Genomic DNA, 18,955 nt, shown 5'->3' with positions numbered 1-18,955 from the left:
CAATTCAAAAATGCCGTAGGCAAAGCCCTTATTGAAGCGGTAAGTGAATTTTAAAATTTTAAAATTTGAGAAAAATACGTATTCACAATATTTGAGAAGGAAGTACTAATCATTATTGTAATATACAGCTTACGCAAATTAACAAAGAAAGTTCGATCGTATCATGAACGAAATTAGGGGTATGGATGCACGCACCGCTGCATAGTATGACTAGATTCCAAGGGACAAATGGACGAAGGCTTATGATGGAGGGAGAAGATATGAAGCGATGACAACAAATTTTGTTGAATCAGCCAATGACATGTTGAAGGGTTGTCGTGGTCCGCCAATAAAAGCTATGGTGGAGAAGATATTCTATCGGTTGGTCCACTATTTTGATATAAGAAGAACAACGTATAGGATACAGAAGGATCAAGAACATGTATTTACACATTTTGTTGGTCAGACGCTCGGGTAATCAACGTGCAAATAGGCACGACGTTACACGTTTCGACTACGATGGAGGGATTTTCGAAGTTAAAACTGGGCGTAATGCATTAAGAGGATTGGGGGGCCATAAACAGATAATGTTCCTAGACTTGCGAACGTGCACATATGAAAAATTTCAAGAGATTGAAATTCCATATTCCCACGTAATTGCAGCATGTCAAGCATATGGAATTAATTATGGGTCGTACGTAGATGAGTGGTACACGCTGGATAAAACTCTTCGGTGCTATCGGTATACGTTTTATCCGACGGGGCATGTTGAATACTGGTCTAAACCTGACGCACCGCCATTAGTGCCGGACCCAATACTCATTAGGAAGAAAGGAAGGCCCGTGCATCACGTATACGTAATGAGATGGACTGGAGGACACCAAGTAGTAGCAATTCTTGTATCCATTGCTCGATATGTGGGAAAACAGGGCATAACAGGAGTACTTGTGCACACAGGTCGTGTGACATTCCGAATTTCGACCATAACTCTTGATAAAAGGTTGAATAAATTACGATGAGTTATGTTCGGTTATAGAATGTAGTCGTGGATAGGACGACTTGACTTATTGATGCATTTAATACTCGATCTTGGAGCCTTAATATTCGATGATTGGTTGAGGTGTGGTATACAAGTCGTTTGATGGAGAAATTGGGGCTTAAGACCGAATCTTACACTTATGGTTCGTAATTTGTGTAATTCATGAGATTGGCCATATTTCGAATGAATATGGTTAATGTGTTCATGAGAATCTCCGTGACTATCCAAACATTCTATAGACTTGTGAATCTATGTTGATTGAAATGCTATAGTACGAAACCTAATTCCACTTGTATATTAATTCTTGAATTGTTGTTGATGCATCGTTGTTTGGTTACTAATGCATGTATATGACGTATTTTAGAATTGTTCAGAAGTATTATTGGCCTAGTAACGGTTTAGGATAGACTTATTGAGATGAAATCTCATTCCATTGTGGTACGACCTTTTTCGGACCCTAACCTCTAGTTATGTCGCCAAGGCGTTTTGGGGTACCGATGGATATTGATACGATTGTCACTAAGTACCCGGTAGGCGAGGATAAGGCCTACATTAGGAAGGGAAGCATAGTCCGGGTCGATGAAGGGGGTGATTACTGGAACCCCCATACCTTTGAAGCTTGGTTCTATAGAGAGGGAGAAGCAGAACATGGACCACTTAAGACTTTTGAGATACCTACTGGTATTATTCCCGGCTGGTTTAGTACGACTCCCCCGGACGGTAAACTGTTCGACCACGAGCCCAAGCCTGAAGGCGAGCAATCGGAGTCCCCCAAACCCCCCGGTGATGATGAGATCGTCAAGCCCTTTGTTACGGATGTCGCGCCCGGAGAACCTTCTAAGTCCGAGCCTGAGATGGAGGACGAGTTGGAAGCCCTACCGAACGCCGAGTCTGACCCCGAGGAGGCCCGAAGAGCGAAACACTTCTACGGACTACAACCCGATAACCGATGAGGACTTATCTAAGAATAGTGGGCCCGACCTCTAGGTGTAGTTATATCATCTACCTTTTGATGCTCACGTAGGATTAAGGGTATTTTAGACCCATCTGTAGGATTCCTTTTGGTAGTCTTTTGTTGTAAGCTTTAAACCACGTACTGCTGTATCCTTTTTCTTTAAACTCGTTGTGTAATTTGGTTTTCATTTATGTGATGTTTATTTTTATGATATCATGGGTCATCTTGCTTCGTTGTATTCGAGTTTTGTTTACGTGTCCACATGTGCATTTCATTTCGCGATTACGTAATAGATCATACATTGGTAAACTTCTGTGAATTATGTAAATTACCTATACTGAATAATGTGTACCCTTTTATGTATTAATTTATTGTGATGTTATAATATCATAGTTGCATCATATTTATTCATTTCTTCCGTTCCATATGTATATTAGATATGTCAATTTAATGATGGAGATAATATCACAATTGTAGATATGACACAAAGGACTCATATTCAGCTAGGACCTCAGAATGATTCACTACTTACACGACAGGCCTGACATAGATCGGAGATCGTATGGAATGCTCGGGTAATTGAGAAATTTAATAGTTCATCTGCCATTGTAACACCAATATCAAAATTGCTACTAACAGTTTATATCATATTTCACAGACAAATCAAAATGCACTCCTTAGATGTTAGCGATCCATGTTGCACGTGGATGAACTTAATCCACGCATACTCTCGTATCTTCAAGCTTCGGGATTTTATGGAGTTTATATCATGGGATATTTTCAGTTAGATTGTCATTTGATTACTGCATTAGTCGAGCGGTGGAGACCCGAGACCCACACCTTCCATATGCCGGAAGGTGAATGTACAATCACGTTTGAGGATATAGCGGTGCTCACGGGGCTGTCCATAAATGGACGTGCGATCATCGGACGTACCGATTTCAATTGGGGCACTCTCTATGATGATCTACTTGGTGCTCGTCTACCTAATTTGGGCGGGACGCAGATAAACTTAGGCTGGCTAAGTGAACACTTTGATGATCCGACTCCGGATGCCGATGACGTCACTATAGTACAACATACTAGGGCATTCATTCTTCGTCTAATTGCAGGATATATTTTTTCTGATAAATCGGGGGCACGGGTTAGTTTGCTGTTTCTTCCACCTTTGGCGGACCTCAACAACCATATGCGGTACAATTGGGGTTCAACAGCGCTAGCATGGTTATATCGGGAACTATGTAGTGCAACCGATCCATCAAAACATCAAATTAGGGGTGCCCTAAATGTATTACAGATTTGGGCGTGCGAGCGCTTCAGATGTGTCTTCCCATCCCCGACAGATTGTGATCTTTTAGAAGATGCACCTCTCGGTAGTCGGTAAGTGATTTATTAATTTTTTAGTTCGTGAGTCATTAATTCTTTCCATAGCGTATAATATATGAAAATCTCATTTTTTTTTGTTTATGCAACTGGAGTCAAGGCATACCGACAACAGAGGTCCCCACACATACGTTGCCACATTTACGCTATCAACTTGATAGAATGTGATTAGAAGACGTAAGTAATGATAGAAACCAACGAGTTTAATATAATTTTAGCTTATAATTAATTGTTGATTTAATTTAATATGTTTTATTATGATACCAGATTATTTGGGAGCCTTACCCTAATGACATTCCGGAGGCTCTACCATATTACTGCCGGCGGGGACAAGATAGTTGGAGGGCTCGTGTCCCACTTATACGTTATTGGATAATTGAGTGGCATTATTCGGACCGAGTACTTCGTCGGTTCGGTATGCAGCAACCAATACCTACTCATCAGCGTGATCATACGGCGTTGCATGATATTGAATTAAGGCCAATTGGGAAGGATTGGGTAGGTAAACACATACAATGGATTGATATGTGGGACCGTCGTATCGATTACATAGTCAATGGTGATCCCGCAATGGAGACACTTCACTATTATTCAGGATATATAGAGTGGTACCGTAGACATACCCGGAGGTGGATTTCTATTCCGGGGGCCGCAATGGGTGTAACGGTTCGTGCAAATACTTTCAATTTAATTCATTAATTATTTTTTAGTAACGTGATTTATTATTATTTCATAACTTTTGTTAATTTTGATATCATTACTAGGATGATGGCGTCGAACAAATATTATATATCATAGATAACGTCAATTCATCTCGTCGATCCTGGGTAGCCGTGGGGAATACAACTAGGGCAATGCTATACGCTCGAAATAAGGAAAGACGGTTAACAATGATGCCACCACCCCAACCAGCAACTACAGCAATACCCATTGGGCCGCAGGATGATGACCTACCCGAAACTATTCAGCCAATCCGGAGGACAATTCAAGCTCATCCAGATGGTGATGTTGTCCCCTACCCCTTGAAGTATCATATGACAAATTTCACTCCGGGGTTCACTCTAGAGTTTGGCCAGTCAAATTTCACTCCACGGTTCAATTTAAGATTTGACCGGTCCGATTTCAATGTAGGGTTCGCACGGTTTGTAAGCCCATCTCACAGGGATCCGCTTTTCAATTTCCCGACAATCCACCGCTGCAGACTCCGGCTACTTCTGCCGAGCCTTCCGGATCCGATTTCTCTCCTTTTTTCCAAAGTCCTCATACAAGAGGATATGTAGCATCCGGACGCGGCATATTTGCGGAAGATATGCCTTCGTCATCCACACGTCCTACCCATCTGGATTCTCGTCCTCCATGTCGGTACAATACTAGACTTGCCGAACAACGGAGACGACTTGATTGCGGAACAGGAGGTCATAGAGGAGGACAGTATCATTAGTATATGTAATTACGATTGACGATTGTTATATATTATGAAAATCTCATTTTTTCATATATCTTACCAATTTTATTTTATGAATATTTTTAATTAATTATATAATTATAACATTATTTATTAATTATCGATCTTAATAAATGTTTACATTAATTATTGCTAATTAGGTTATTATAAAGATAAGTTTCACAAGAAAAAATTTATAAATTAAATAAATATTATAAGTGTTAATAATTATAAAAAATGCGAAATTAAAAAAAATTGGGCTATTGGGGTGGGGGGTCCCCGGCCCTTGCTCGGTAGCCCAGCTGCAGAGCGGGGCCGGGGCCACCCAGCGCCCTTGCTCGGCAACTAGGCTGCCGAGCGAAACCCAAAATTGTAAATATTTTTTTTAAATTAAATTAGAAAAAAACCCGAGGAATAAAGAAAAAAATCGGGGCAGATTTTCAATCTTTTATTTAATTCAATATAAATGGAATGTGTACATTTGTAGTTGAAGAGTGCAAAATGCCCGTCACATCAGCCGCTGACGCGGTGCAATGAAAACACTGAATAGTATTTTTTACAAAGAGGAAACAGTTTGCGTCCATGTCTATTTTTATGGGCGTTGTTGCCAAAATTTTTATGACAGTTCTTCAAGAAAATTTTCCATCCTCTGCAATATGCATACCCCTTTCTCCTTCATAACATCTCCTGCGTGCTCTACTTCATGCTAATGTAGCTAAATGTATCAACGGTTTGGTTTTGATCGGGTCTCAATAATACTCAAGCTGAATCGAACAAAGAGAATAAACGTCCCTTGCGACTCGAGCCGAGAATTGAACCGCATAATGACCTAACCGAAAAAATGGTTCGGTTCGGTTTGGGATTTTGATTTTATTCTTTTTCCAAATTATTTTTTTGGGTCTTCTTCTTCTTCTTCTTCTTCTTCCTCTTCTTCTTCCCTTTTCGCATACCTCTGTTATAGCAAGTCAGCAAACTCCAAGATTCTCTCTGTTACAGCAAGTCAGCAATAAGCTCCAGAGTCCAACACAACGCCATGGACAGATCTTGATTTCGCGACGCGAGCTCAGTAATGCCATGAATGAGATAATCTTCACGGGCTACATGTCTCCTCCAGATCTAGAGATGTTTTGCTTGAATAGAATTCCACGACGAAATACCTTTCCATTTATTGTTCGTTTTCCTCTGAGAGGAGACATATTCTGTGGCGATTTTGGATAAGAAATATAAAAAAAAGTACAAGGAAACCAATATATATACTTCAATGGAATTTAATTGATGTCGAAGTAAACACAACCTTACCGCTCGACGAACAAGTATAGTGAGATAAAGATACAATTTTGGAATTAATCGATGATGAAGATCTAAAATACACGCCATGGTGGATTATCTAAAAACTACAGTTATGATACGGAAATTGAAAGATAACAGCTTTTGTTTGTTTTGTGAGCTGGGGTGAGAGGGCTACGAAGATTACAATTGGGCAATTTAAAACCTATAATGGATGGTTATACACAGAGGTTACAAATAGTAACATCGATTCCACTATTCGACAGTTAGTAAGACTACACTATGTTACTAGACCGCTATATTGACATTAACCTTAGTGGTTTCATCGACCCACCACCTTGACGGTTACTTGATTCCACTATGTTTGATGTTACTTCTTAAACGGATGTATCCGAGATTGTTGACTCCACTATTTGGCCGTTCCTTCAAGTTGTCGATTGTTCTAGTCATAAATGATCAAACTCTGCTTTCATCGACTAAGTCTAACCAAAAGTTGGTCATTTTTTGTGTAAATCAATGCCCCTTTGAAGATGTGAAAACGACAGCTAAGATATACGCCGAAATATAATCCATGATGAAATATCTATAAACTACAACTATGAATTGAAAGATAAAACATTTTGTTTGTTTTGTGTGTGGGCGGCCTACAAAGAGTATGACGTGGCTATTTAAAGTTTACAATCAAAGGTTACAAATAAAGATTAGAAATGGAGGTCACGAACAGAGTTTACAAATGATTACCACGACTCCCCGGTATTCGACCGTTACTAGACAGGTATGTCGACGGTTTTATCGACTCCACGATCTTGATGGTTACTTCATTCCGCCATGTTGACGGATACTATTTTGACAAGTGCATCACGACTCCATCATTTGTCGATTCTTTCTAGTCGTCGATTGTTCAATTCATAAATAAACAAACTCTACTCTCTTCTACTAAGTCCATCACATGTCGATAATAACCAAAATTTGATCAGTTTTTGGTGTAAACAAGAAAGGCTGAGGGCCCATGAGCGATCTCGTCGAGATCTGGACAGCCATGGAGGCAGCTCTGGAGATATGGACGTCCATGGATGCATAGATATCTAGACCACCATTAGAGCTAAACCACTGTGGACGACGGCTCCGGTAAAGTCGAAGTTGAGCTGTTAGCGGGGATTTCGTGGATTTGGAGGAGACACGGCCTACCATGGTAGGTCGGATGGAGTCGGGCGAACACAGCTGAGAGAAACCACCCTCAAATGGGGTTCGATGGAGATCAGGCTCTAATTGCCATACTCACTTTGACTGTCGGAGGACCGTAAGTGCTCTAATTCCATTTCTGTCGAGCTCTCGTCGACATGACATGTAACGCACAAAGAAGAAGAGGACTACAGGTGAAGAGGGGTTCAAAAATGGCTATTTTGGGTCAGTTCGATTATGTGACCTGAATCGATAAAATTCCCAAATTCTTCTATTCATTACACGAACCGAATAAAACCCGACCCGAAAAGACTCGAAATCTTCTATCCGAATCAGTTCAGCTATTTTTGACACCCCATAGACCTCGGAGCATTTATACACCGGTCCTCATCTAGCTCTAGATCCATGACTTTTGAGTCACAGCGAAAGGGTGATCACATATCTATGTACTATTATCATAACGAGAGTCAGAAGCGAGAGTCTCAGCTGACTTTAATTTCGGTTTCGCCTTACACATTCGGTATCGTTTCTTCCCCTTGGACAGATAGAATTTTTTTTTTTTTTTTTTGGTAGTAGCAGACATCCAAATACAGAACACAAAGAAACAAATATAAGGATAGATAATGATCGAATTGGTATCGGGTTCAGAAATGAAGGTAAGAACATGTCAACATGCCGGTAGAAAAGAGGGTCTCATTTTGTATAGGTGCTTTGGCAAAAAGAAAAAGTTGGAAAACGTGTTTTAGATAAAGATCAAAATGCCCGCACCAAAGGACAGGTAGATAATCATAGAGTTTGATAGCTAGCGACAAAGCCTGACTTGGCCAAAACCTGGGAGCAGGGGATGCAAATGGTACATATACAAATTGTCACCACCATACCTTTGCCAACAAATATACACCTGGGAAATCACAGCCTTCTACTACAACCCAATTGTAAAGATTACTTCTTACGAGGAAGGCGGACGGCGGGGCCAAAATTTTCTGGCTGGTGAGATATCACATCCGCCATTGAGCCAAAAAAGCAGGGTGGTGAAACTCCAGACTATAAGCATCTGGGTATCTGGGTATTATACTATCTGTATTGTATTGCAGATAAAGGTAAGACTTTTACCTCTACATTACCAAGAAGTTTAAATTGGAATCCTACACGGCACAACAGGAACTTGATCGATCAGCAGGGGATAGAACCTTTGTTCCCCCGTGGAAAAAGGGTGATTTCGAGTGCATTGCCAGTTTGGTAGAAAGTACAGTAATGCTTACTCTTTCAAATCCAAGTACTCGTCGAATATTCGACTGCTTGCGCACTCCACCAAGGCTTTTGCATTGAGTTCTCTACCGAATCTCCATATGTAGTTCAGACCCACAAGTAGCTCTGTGATGATGGCCTCCGTCTTCTCCTGATTTGCGAAATAAAGGGTCTGTACGAGGAGCATGTTCGTCCTCGAGACCAGGTTCTGTTGCTCAAAGCTCCGCTCGGACTGCCACCTTATCATGTTATGCGCGAGAGGGGCCAACCAATCCAGTATCCGTGATATCGCCTCGCTCCACTCGCCTGCAAGAACTGTGTCGTAAACCGATGAAGCCAAGCTTTTGGCACATGGCTTTAGCCTCGATTTTAAAGTGGTCCTCACGCTTGTAGGTAACATATTGTACAGATCATCCCTGGCATCAAGACCAATCAAATGAGGAGCTTCAGCTAGCTTCTGGATTACAATAATGACATTTGCATAGTGCAGCGCTAAACCGGCAGCACCGAGACTCTCTGGCGGGGCATTCAGCAATCTGCACTTAGAACTGAAGCTTGACAAATTACCGTCAGCCTTGTATCTATTGACATCTTCAAGTTTACCGCCTTTGCTGCCGTCATGGGTTCTGGGTGGAACACCATCTTTATCAACATGACAATCAGCTACAGGTGAATTGTTCCCGTTTATCATGCAACCTTTCAGAGGTCCAATTGAAGCCAAATGGATCTGCTTGGAATTTGACTTCCTTCCTAGGAATACAGAAGAATAACCAAGACCGCGCCACAGCACTTGCCGGAACTTATTTGCACTAACTAATGGGCCAGATTTTGTCGACTTACCAAGAGGACCAGAAAGGAAGCTGACACTGTTAGCATTATCCATTCCAGAAGCAGGGCTAGCTTTCGCGCTGGAGCCTGCAAGAGGACCAGAATAGAAACTCACGGTCTTTGGATTATCTATTTCAGAAGCAGTGCTTGCTTTCATGTTGGAACTGCCAAGAGGACCTGAATGAAAATTCTTGGCTTTACTTGCCTTCCGAGCAGGAACTGATTTGTCAGTTGACCTCCCAAGGGCACCTGAAAAGAACCTTACGTGGTTGTTCTCAGAGGGATGAACAGAAGATTGCAGTAGCGCAGACAGTGGCTGGCTGTGAGAGACATGATTTGAACTCAACGCCTTTGGGTCCTTGATATCACCGACATCAGCAAGCTGTTGAATCCCGAAGACGTGTTTTATCCGCCCGAACACTGTAAATAATGACCTTGCCAATAGCCGAACTACATAGTCATAATTTTTGTTCCAAAGAGATATCTCCTGCAATGTCTTAACCTCATGCCGCTTCCACACGACCTTTTTCTGGTATTCCAGTAAACTAGCTGGATCGCCATCATTACTCTTCATTCTTTTCAGAGTCTGCTCAAGGTCAGCAAGAACTTCCATCTCTTGATACAAGTTCGCATTAACCGTAACAAATCTTTCCATCTTCTTGATTTTCCTCTCCATCTTCTTCCGCGTGAGTTTCCAAGCACATGGGTCAACACCTATCCCCATCAAATTCTCAAAGAAGGCCTCAAAACTCTTCAAACCAGGGTCCGTGCATTTCTTCCCCAGCCTGGCCACAGGTTTTGCAATGTTTCTCATATTCTCAATCATCTCGGAACATATCAACCGCACAATGAACTCATCATCGTCCGAAATGAGCTTCTGTATACCAACTGAATCTGCGATCTCCTCTCTCAGCCGATTAATGTTCTTGTCACTCAGAGACTGCCAGAGATGTACCACCTTCGACATCAAGCTTGCAGACTCAAACGCTAATACACCAATCACCACCTTCTGAGAACCGGTTGCATTCTTCCGTGGTGTTCCCCAAAGACTACGAAACCAAGATTCTGCAACCATCTTCCTGGAAAATTACGCCTAACAAAAAAAGTCTTTACGGCAAACTGACCATCAAATCCCTACATTCTGCAGCGTAAGACGGTGAATATACTAAAAGTTATATGAAGCGAGAGACCATATTAAGCAAAAGAATCAATCATACCCACAAATAAAATTTGAAAAGCCTCCAAATTCTAATAGAAAGGAATGAATAGCCAAGGGACCATAAAGTGCACTGCATGTGAAGTAACAAGTATAAAACGAACTATTTCAGCTGACAAATAGCAGCGTTTCAGAGGTAATAACAACCACCACACCATCTGCAGCTGAACTCAGAGAATTTCAGAGATCAGGAGCCCAAGAAGATCAAGAGAAGAACACTCCAAAGAACTAGCTAAAAGAAATTCCTCTTACCAAAAATACAAATACAGCATACCTAAAATAAAAAAAAAACAAAAGATCATTTTCGAAAAAACAAGCAGCAAAAAGTCAAACCAATAAACATAGAATAACAACAGATTTAGACAATAAAGAACCTCAAGCCCGAGTTCTCTTGCTCCCTCTTTCATAAAATTCATGTAAAAAACAGGAACGAAGCCGCAACACGAAATCGAAAAATCCCAAAAAACACTATAATTTCTATCTTGTAAAGGATTTCCTCAAGCTTTCACGGCAATCCAAAAGCATACCCAAAAGAGAAACAAAAGGTAAAAAAAAAAACAATAAATGAAACCTCAACTGCTACTTTTCATAGGGTCGTGAACTGCTTTCACTTATTTCAGCGTGACAAGATCAACCCATCAAAGCAAGAAGATGACTTAGCAGAGCAACACCCATAAATCTAGGCTCTACCCACTAACAAATTCCACCCGAGACTCGAATTGAAAGGCAAGAAAGTTCAAGCAGCTGAACCGAGCACCAGGACTACATTCATACAAACACAGAGCTCAGAAACAGAGCAATCAAGAGAGCGACTTTTACCAGCAGCACAAGCGTTGCAGAATCATCTTCTCACCGTCCACAGAGAGAGAGAGAGAGAGAGAGAAGGAGGAGGGAAGGTGCAGAGTGACAGAGAGAGAGAGAGAGGGCCACATGGGAGGAAGCCGAAATTTTAGAAAGAGCTAACTAAACGAGTGAATTAAAGAATTTTCAGCGCCTTCTTTTTGATTGCCAGTCCCTCTACTTTCTCTTATTTGCCTAATGGGTCCCCGTCCACAAGTGATCATCTTCTAGATTGACCCACCAAAAGGAATTCGGAAGTTTCTTTTACTCCCTCGCTTCATTGTGGGCAAGCACGAGGGGAGATGGTGGACAGCACAGAAGGAGAGCAAAACATCATTTTTTTTTTCAACCTGATAAAATTGACCCAATTATTTGGTCAAACTAATGATTAATTATGATTCTCCAACAGGGCTTTTTTTTTTTTTTATCATTCCGCATTTTACAAATCACACCTCTCGTATAATTTAATTTTTATTTATATTCAATTATCAATAAAAGTAGAAATACACAAACATTGACGTGTATCGATATGTATCTACTCTCTTAATTTTTTTTAAGTATATTATGGATAGATTGTTGAAATCGAAAATAAATAATTTTAGTTTCCCGACAAGCCCAAAGACGAATTGTGGATCGACTAAAGAGTCAAAACTCATCACTAGTCCATCATGTACGGTCTCAATCATATGATGGAGGATGATAAAGCAACTTAATGGACACTTTAATTGGCAGACATGTAATTGCGGGAGAAGAAGAATCTTACAAGAGAGGATTACCCGACCGAATTGAAAATGAGAGGTTTCTACTACTCCGATGTATGAAAAGAAAGGTAGACCAAAAAGAAAAAAAAAAGCCAAAAGAATCGCTCATTTGAGCATTTACTTATATGTGCGCGAAGAAATATGAAAAAGAAAAACCCCAATTAAAAAGTACCCATAAAATAATGTACGATCCTAAAAAAATTAGTTGTCGGCGAAGTTAATTAATTTGGACACGCGAACTTTCGTCACCAACCGTGAATAAACGGTGATATCCTAAATGAATTATTAACGGAGAGTTTAAGTTATTTTATTTTTCTTTCGATTATAACGGCGGCCGATATTAATTTACAGGAACGTAAAGCTAGCAAAAAAAAACCCCACCTTAAGTTTATCTTTTTTTCTTTCTTTCTTTCTTTTCTATACGATGTACATGAATAAATTATAGTCATGCGGTTGTCTAGTCAACATGCTCAAATCTAACCATTTTAATTTAGACATAAATATAATGACCGTGAGTGTGAAAGTTTAGGAAAAAGCCGCTTTAGCCATCGGGAGCGTGGGGCCCGCCATTTGGACCATTCAAGAAAAAGGTTGGGGGGAGACTCGAGTACCCCTCGGTCGTTAAAATCATGATCACCCATCACGGGGATTGAGGGGGCGCGCGTAGCGTAGGGACTTATGTGAACAAATCGCGAATGTTTTTGGGGACCGAAACGTGGATACACCAGAAAAGAAGTCCTTCCCCCCGGTTAAGGAATTAAGTGAAAGTTGAGGGGCCGCAGGGGAAAAGATTTAGAGGAGAGCAGTCGCCATCATTAATGGCTACCACGCGGAAACCGAGCCGTTTTTACCGATTTGACCCCCCCGGCGTCTCGTAGTGCCGTGCGTGTCGCCGGGGCCGGGGGAGGGAAGACCGGAAGAGAAGCCGACATGATGCTTTATTGAATCTTTTTTCTCTTCTTTGTTCTTTTATCTGTGGGGGCGAGGCGACAAGCGCAGCTACCCCTTTTGGGCATTTACCGTGAGGATTCTACCTCGGCACGAAATGTTCGATTTGAGCGATCTCGACTCGGTCTGCTTATCGAGTATTGGGATTGTCCCACATCGATTATTGAAGGGAGTGATCGATTTATAGATGCAAGGGAAATCATTATCCGTTGAGCTAGTTTTTGAGATGAGAGATGCTCAAAATCACCCAATACCGGTATTAAAGCTCGGGTTACCAACAAATCTAGACCCAACAATCACACATAAGAGATACGGGTTGTTGTGGCTCCGACCCGGGGCTCGATATGTGAGGGAGAATTGTTGGGATTGTCTCACATAAGTGTAAAGGAAAGTCTTCTTCTTTGAGCTAGCTTTTGGAATGAGAGAGGTTCCAGACACCAACAAAGTTCCTTAGTGTATCTTTTGTATAGGATGAGTTCTCGTAGGAATCACATATGAGAATGTAATCAAAGTCAACACAATTTAATATCGAGCCCGATTCAGCTCGAATATCCAGGCCTCCATACTTGACTTGATCTCTGCGGAGCTTGACATATCAAGCTCAAACTCGGCTCGAATAGGTTCCGAGTAAGCTCGAGGTCACTCTACTCAATTTAGCAAGTAAACAATTTGTTTGAAACTCAATTTTGAGCTCAAACTCTGAGCTCGAATTCAAGAAACGGATTACGCTTAAAACATTAATAACTTTTTTGTCAATTAATTCACACTTATAAACTTTCATAACTAAAGCATGTAGAAAGTATAATTGCTCGATTAGACTAGCAAGTTCCTCGAGTCTAATGTTATCAATCTCGAACTCAATTCGATCAAGTATTCGAGCTACTCAAACTCGAAAAGAATTGAGCCGAGTTCAACTAATCCCTATTCGAACTAAAGTAGCTCTCGAGCAGCTTAACTCGTTTGCATCCCTAATCATGGTTGTTCCCGTAGGAGGATTTAAAAGGCATTATGGCATTAAGATTTTCGGGGTTTAGCCAATGCTAAACCCAGGATCCCACCGCTCATCGTATTCAGTTTGATATTGCGATAGCACATGACTTTGAGAGTTATGATGATATTACTAAGGAGTGTCTTTATCGGAATATTTTTGCTCCTCACTTTGGGCAATTAGCAATAATTTTTCTGTGGGCTTCCGGAATTTGTTTCATGTAGTTTGGTAAAGAAATTTTCAGACATGGGTAGGGAAAGAAACTCTATTGCAATCCAAGAATGTTTCATGTACCTTTGGAATTACTTTTGACTGGTTAACGAGAATAATATCTGACCTAATTTTCATGGGATATTGCGAATGTTGCATGGCACGGCATATGCTGGTTGCCCAAGAAGCAATTGATAAGACTATTAATTAATTAATTAATTAATACTTTAGTCTAAGAAAATTGCAATTATGCCTGTATTTGCAGTCCAAGCCTTATGTTAAGACAAAACAACATTAAAAAATTAATAATAAATTTGCTAAATTCCAAAGTTGATGTCCGGATTTTAAGCTCCGAGTACTTAGGTTATTTTTTATGCATGTGAATTTGAACAGCATTTTGCCTTTGCATGCCTGACATTCTCTTATATGCTAGGCAAGCAATTTGTCTCTACTATACTCTGCAAAAGAAGGAGGATTTAATATATAATTTTGACTTTGGGAAGAGACCACATAACCCAATAATTTTTTTTTTAATTATATGGTGTACGCTATGGGAATCTTCTGTGATCACTTTTTTTGTTGTTGTTGGTATCAATTCCTTTGGATGGCCATCCTTAGAGAAGCCAACCTACCTCTCGAAAAAGTAAATCTATCGTATTCCTAATTGGTGAGGTGTCGTTAGAGAGATGGTTATCATGATCGATCCATTCGAATTTTTTTCGACACAGCTGATTAAATCGGCTTTTATCGATTACTCCTTTGACCAGAACTTCATCCTCGGTCTATCGGATGCCCAGTTCGGGAGAACCAAATAAGCTCGACCGTTCGACATGATCCGGTGGAGTTCATCGTGTACCACCGACATAAAACGTACCGACCGCTAGGCCCGTCAAAATGGACGGATCGAGTTGAAGATGGTCCAATCTAAATTGATCAATTCGATCCGTTTCGACCCATTTTATACACAATACAAATTCAGTGACCCATCAATTCATCTTCTCGATGGAACCAAATCATGATACATTTTTTTTTTCAAGCGAGTGGATTAGTTTTCACCACCTTAGTGGCTCTTTAATATTGATGGAAATGACGGGGGAAAAAGATGCTTTTTTTTTTCTTCTATATTCTTAATGTTGTACTCATCGATTTGGAGAGTTTCCAATTCGACAAAGAGGAGCCGCGAATGATTCCAAAGGAGATAAGGCTCTTTTGACTTGCGTTCGGCAATCATTCACACTACTGTTGGGCAAAACCGGCAACGTTGGGGCCCTTCACGCTAGCCAAAAAAGTAATTAGCTTGAGGGGGCGTGGGCCCGTTTGTCATTTCACCCTTTGATTAGGCAAAAAGCGGAAAATCTAGTGTCAACACGACACTAATGTGATTGAGACGAAAGGGGTATTTATTCCACTGAAAACGTCGCGATAAAGAAAAAAAAATATTTTTTAATTGAAACAATTTCAAAATTGTTATTTTTGATTTATTTGATGAGAAAGAGTGATTTTTTTTTTTGTCAAAAGGGAAATCTGTTTTTCCCTAATCTAAGTTTGTTGTTTTCAACATAAGAATAATGTTTTTTGTAGATCGATTAGTTTTTCGTCATCCAAATACAAAAAGTTGATTTTTTCGGAACAGTTTTCCTTCAGAAAAATCGATCTGAAATTACTTTTTCAAAGTTGCCCTTAGACGGTGGACTTTTCTTGAAATGTCTTTGACTGAAGAAACATTCGGGACAGTTCCAATCGTTGAAAACAATGAATTACTTGTTCTTTTTTTAAAATTTTTTTTTCTCTTTTACTTTAAATAATTGGAGTAACTAGATTTGACTCACTAATAATGTTTATATTCGATGTAGCCATTTGGACATAAAATATCAGTAGTGGTAGCATTCAGGTGATATTCGGAATCGGATCACTAAACTTTGATTCAGACTCTCGAGTGTATTGACATTATGATTTTTTTCCTTTAGCAATCCACTTCGATTGCTGTTGGACCTCTTTCCCGGCAAAACACTAACATGGTAGCATTAGCACTAACAAAACAACTAAAAATCCAAAAATAGCAACGTCAAAAGATGAAGGTAAAATGTAAAGAGTTGTCGATCTCTACCGTATTCGTGGATCTCTACCGTATTTAACGAAGGGTGTTGGCGATCATTCATAGCATCAAAGGGTCACCAGCCCTCTACCACCATCGCAGAAGGTAGTGCTGCCCCCTGGAGATGGATGTTAGAGGGTCTCTCTCCTTCTTTTTTTCCCTTAATTTTCTTACTAGGACAAACGTGGCATCAAGTGTGACACCACGTCATCACCACATATCACGATGCCCGAAAATCGATTGATCGGTAACTTGATTACAAACACCATATAAATTTAGTGAGCCTTCATTGAAATATATCCAGCAGATCGGTTAACACTATTCCAAAAAAAAAAAAGATTAATTCAACTCGATCCCGGTTAATCTCACCCGGGGCGTTCAACTTCAATCACCCAATATGATTCTCCCGCAAAAAGGTCAGATCTCAATCGAACCCGTTCCCTTTATCTCTTGATTTGAATACATCAGATGGCCAACCCAACAGCCATTTGCTGTAGCTGGCCATCGATTGGTCAAACACTATTCCAAAGGCAAACAGTTCAGTCAACTCGATCTCCACGCCAAGACTGCAACGAAGTCAAGTCATTTGCTTTTATCGGCGATTGTTGTGGCTCAGCAGTAGCCAACGGATTCAAAAAGAAAGGGATGGAATATCAACAAGAACGACAAGATCTTTGCGGAGGCTTTTTCTCCGGTCCAAACACGTGGAGTTGGACCATCTCCACCTGTTGGAACGCGGGCATCAGTCTTGCACAATCATTCATAAGGCTTGGATGCATAATTTTCTTGGGATAATAGCATTGGTTCTGAGCTTTGATACAATATCGTCGATGAACTTTAATTCAATATGTAATATTATCTTTAGATTTATACTTTGTTTAATATAATTCATGAATTATTAGTCTATATTAAATATTTAGATCAAAGTTCGGGGACCGTGTTAAATAAATTAAACATTCGGAGATGACATTACACAGTGGACTAAAATTCATGTATTACGTAAAAAAATTAAAAATTCAAGTACGACATTGAACATCCGACCAAAAGTCAGAGACCACTTGTGTCATTTTTCCTAATTTTTCCCGTATGAATTAGGGGCAAGTATATATGGTTCCAAGATAGAACCGAGAACCAAAGAACTGAATGAGTGGGAACCAATCTAGTAAGTAAAGTAGTTTCTAGGTTCTAAAAGTTGAGAAATCTATTTCAACGAGTAGGTTCCGGGTAGGTGAAACCCGTAGCAAGTTTTTGTGTTTTTCTTATTATATATCTTCATGCGATCATGCAGTATTTCCTAGTATATGATGATAAGCATGTAATTTGAAACCACTAATCCGAGCTTCCATTTTCGACTATATTTATGATTGAGACTTTTACTTTGTTAGTGTTTCATATTCTTCGTGCGTCTAAATATGAGTTGTGATCAATGGACAGTAGCAATAAATGATGATCATTAAATGTGATGATTCACTACAATCGCTCAATTAACAATATAGGCGGAATTTGTGTTGACCCTATAACCGACCTCGGAACATGTGAAAGTTTCAGGTTCTATGGTACGCAGGGTAGGTCATAAATTTCAAAGTACAACAAACTTATTCCGACGGATAAGTTTCAGGTGAAATATGCATGGAACCTAAAACCGCCTACCGTAATACGAATCCAAGAATTACATTCATGGCATCCAATTCTATTTGCAGAGACAATAGTTGGTCCATAAATGTGACACTGTGAATCTATGATGGATCTTGGATTGGTCATGTCTGAGAGCTAGACTCGTGTTGGATTCTGTTTGTATCAATTTCTTCGGCAATTCGTTGTCTTTCCTTCCCCTTCCGCTCAACCAAAGGATACATATAAATCTAAAGAGGGACTGAGATGTGTTTGTAGAGGTGATATATGCTAATCTCAATTTCCTACTCTTGTTGTTGCCATGCACTATGTGCGACTGCCAGAATTCAAAAAAACATGATACTAGGTTTTGTTTATTTAGCAAAAAATAAATAATTTGAAAAATATTTTCCTCAAAATGATTGCTTGTACTTCTTACGAAAATGAATAGACAAAAAATATCTTCATTGTTTGAGAAAATAGTTAGATATAATCGGTTGTCGGTAATGACAATATTTTTCATTAGCTAATTATTTTAAGCGATATGGACGATTATTTTTAGGAAAATATTTTCCATATCGACAAAATTACCAAAAAATCATAAACTTATTGCTTGTGTACCAATTCAGTCGTAAGCCTTTCAATTCGACCAATTTAGTCCTAAACATTTTGCTAATTTGCCATGAAGTCTATCCGATCAATTTTGGCCAGAATCACTTATGTGGACGTCGGGCATCCCACGTAGCAAGGCCTCTTTTTTAATTTTTAAATAATTTTTAAGAATTTTTATGAATTTTTTATATTTTTCTTCTCTTTTTCTTCTTTCCTTTTTTTTTTCACTATGGCCGGCGAGGGTCACCAGAACTCATCAGCCACCGGTTAAGGGCCACAAAGCTTGCCCCACCTTGCCAAGATATAGGCGAGGCCATCGTGGCTGCAGG

General features: G+C 39.9%; 1 protein-coding gene across 2 annotated transcripts; it reads right to left on the bottom strand.

Annotated features, from left to right (window-relative positions):
- Positions 1–8,048: 8,048 nt before the first annotated feature.
- Positions 8,049–11,530, bottom strand: LOC115738221 (protein PSK SIMULATOR 1). Of its 2 annotated transcripts, none has more exons than XM_030670779.2 (2): positions 11,381–11,530; positions 8,049–10,486 (listed from the first exon to the last, which is right to left on the bottom strand). In XM_030670779.2, exon 2 carries the CDS (start codon positions 10,418–10,420, stop codon positions 8,528–8,530), a length of 1,893 nt encoding a protein of 630 aa, XP_030526639.1. In that variant the 5' UTR covers positions 10,421–10,486; positions 11,381–11,530; the 3' UTR covers positions 8,049–8,527. The 2 variants fall into 2 exon arrangements, with proteins under 2 accessions (XP_030526639.1, XP_030526640.1); XM_030670780.2 differs by having other exon boundaries at positions 8,049–10,479; positions 11,381–11,491.
- Positions 11,531–18,955: the final 7,425 nt, after the last annotated feature.

Source organism: Rhodamnia argentea, chromosome 8 (assembly GCF_020921035.1).
Source record: "Rhodamnia argentea isolate NSW1041297 chromosome 8, ASM2092103v1, whole genome shotgun sequence".
NCBI lineage: Eukaryota > Viridiplantae > Streptophyta > Magnoliopsida > Myrtales > Myrtaceae > Rhodamnia > Rhodamnia argentea.
The sequence above is the reverse complement of the archived record's forward strand: the minus strand, read 5'-3'. Positions and strand labels throughout refer to the sequence as shown.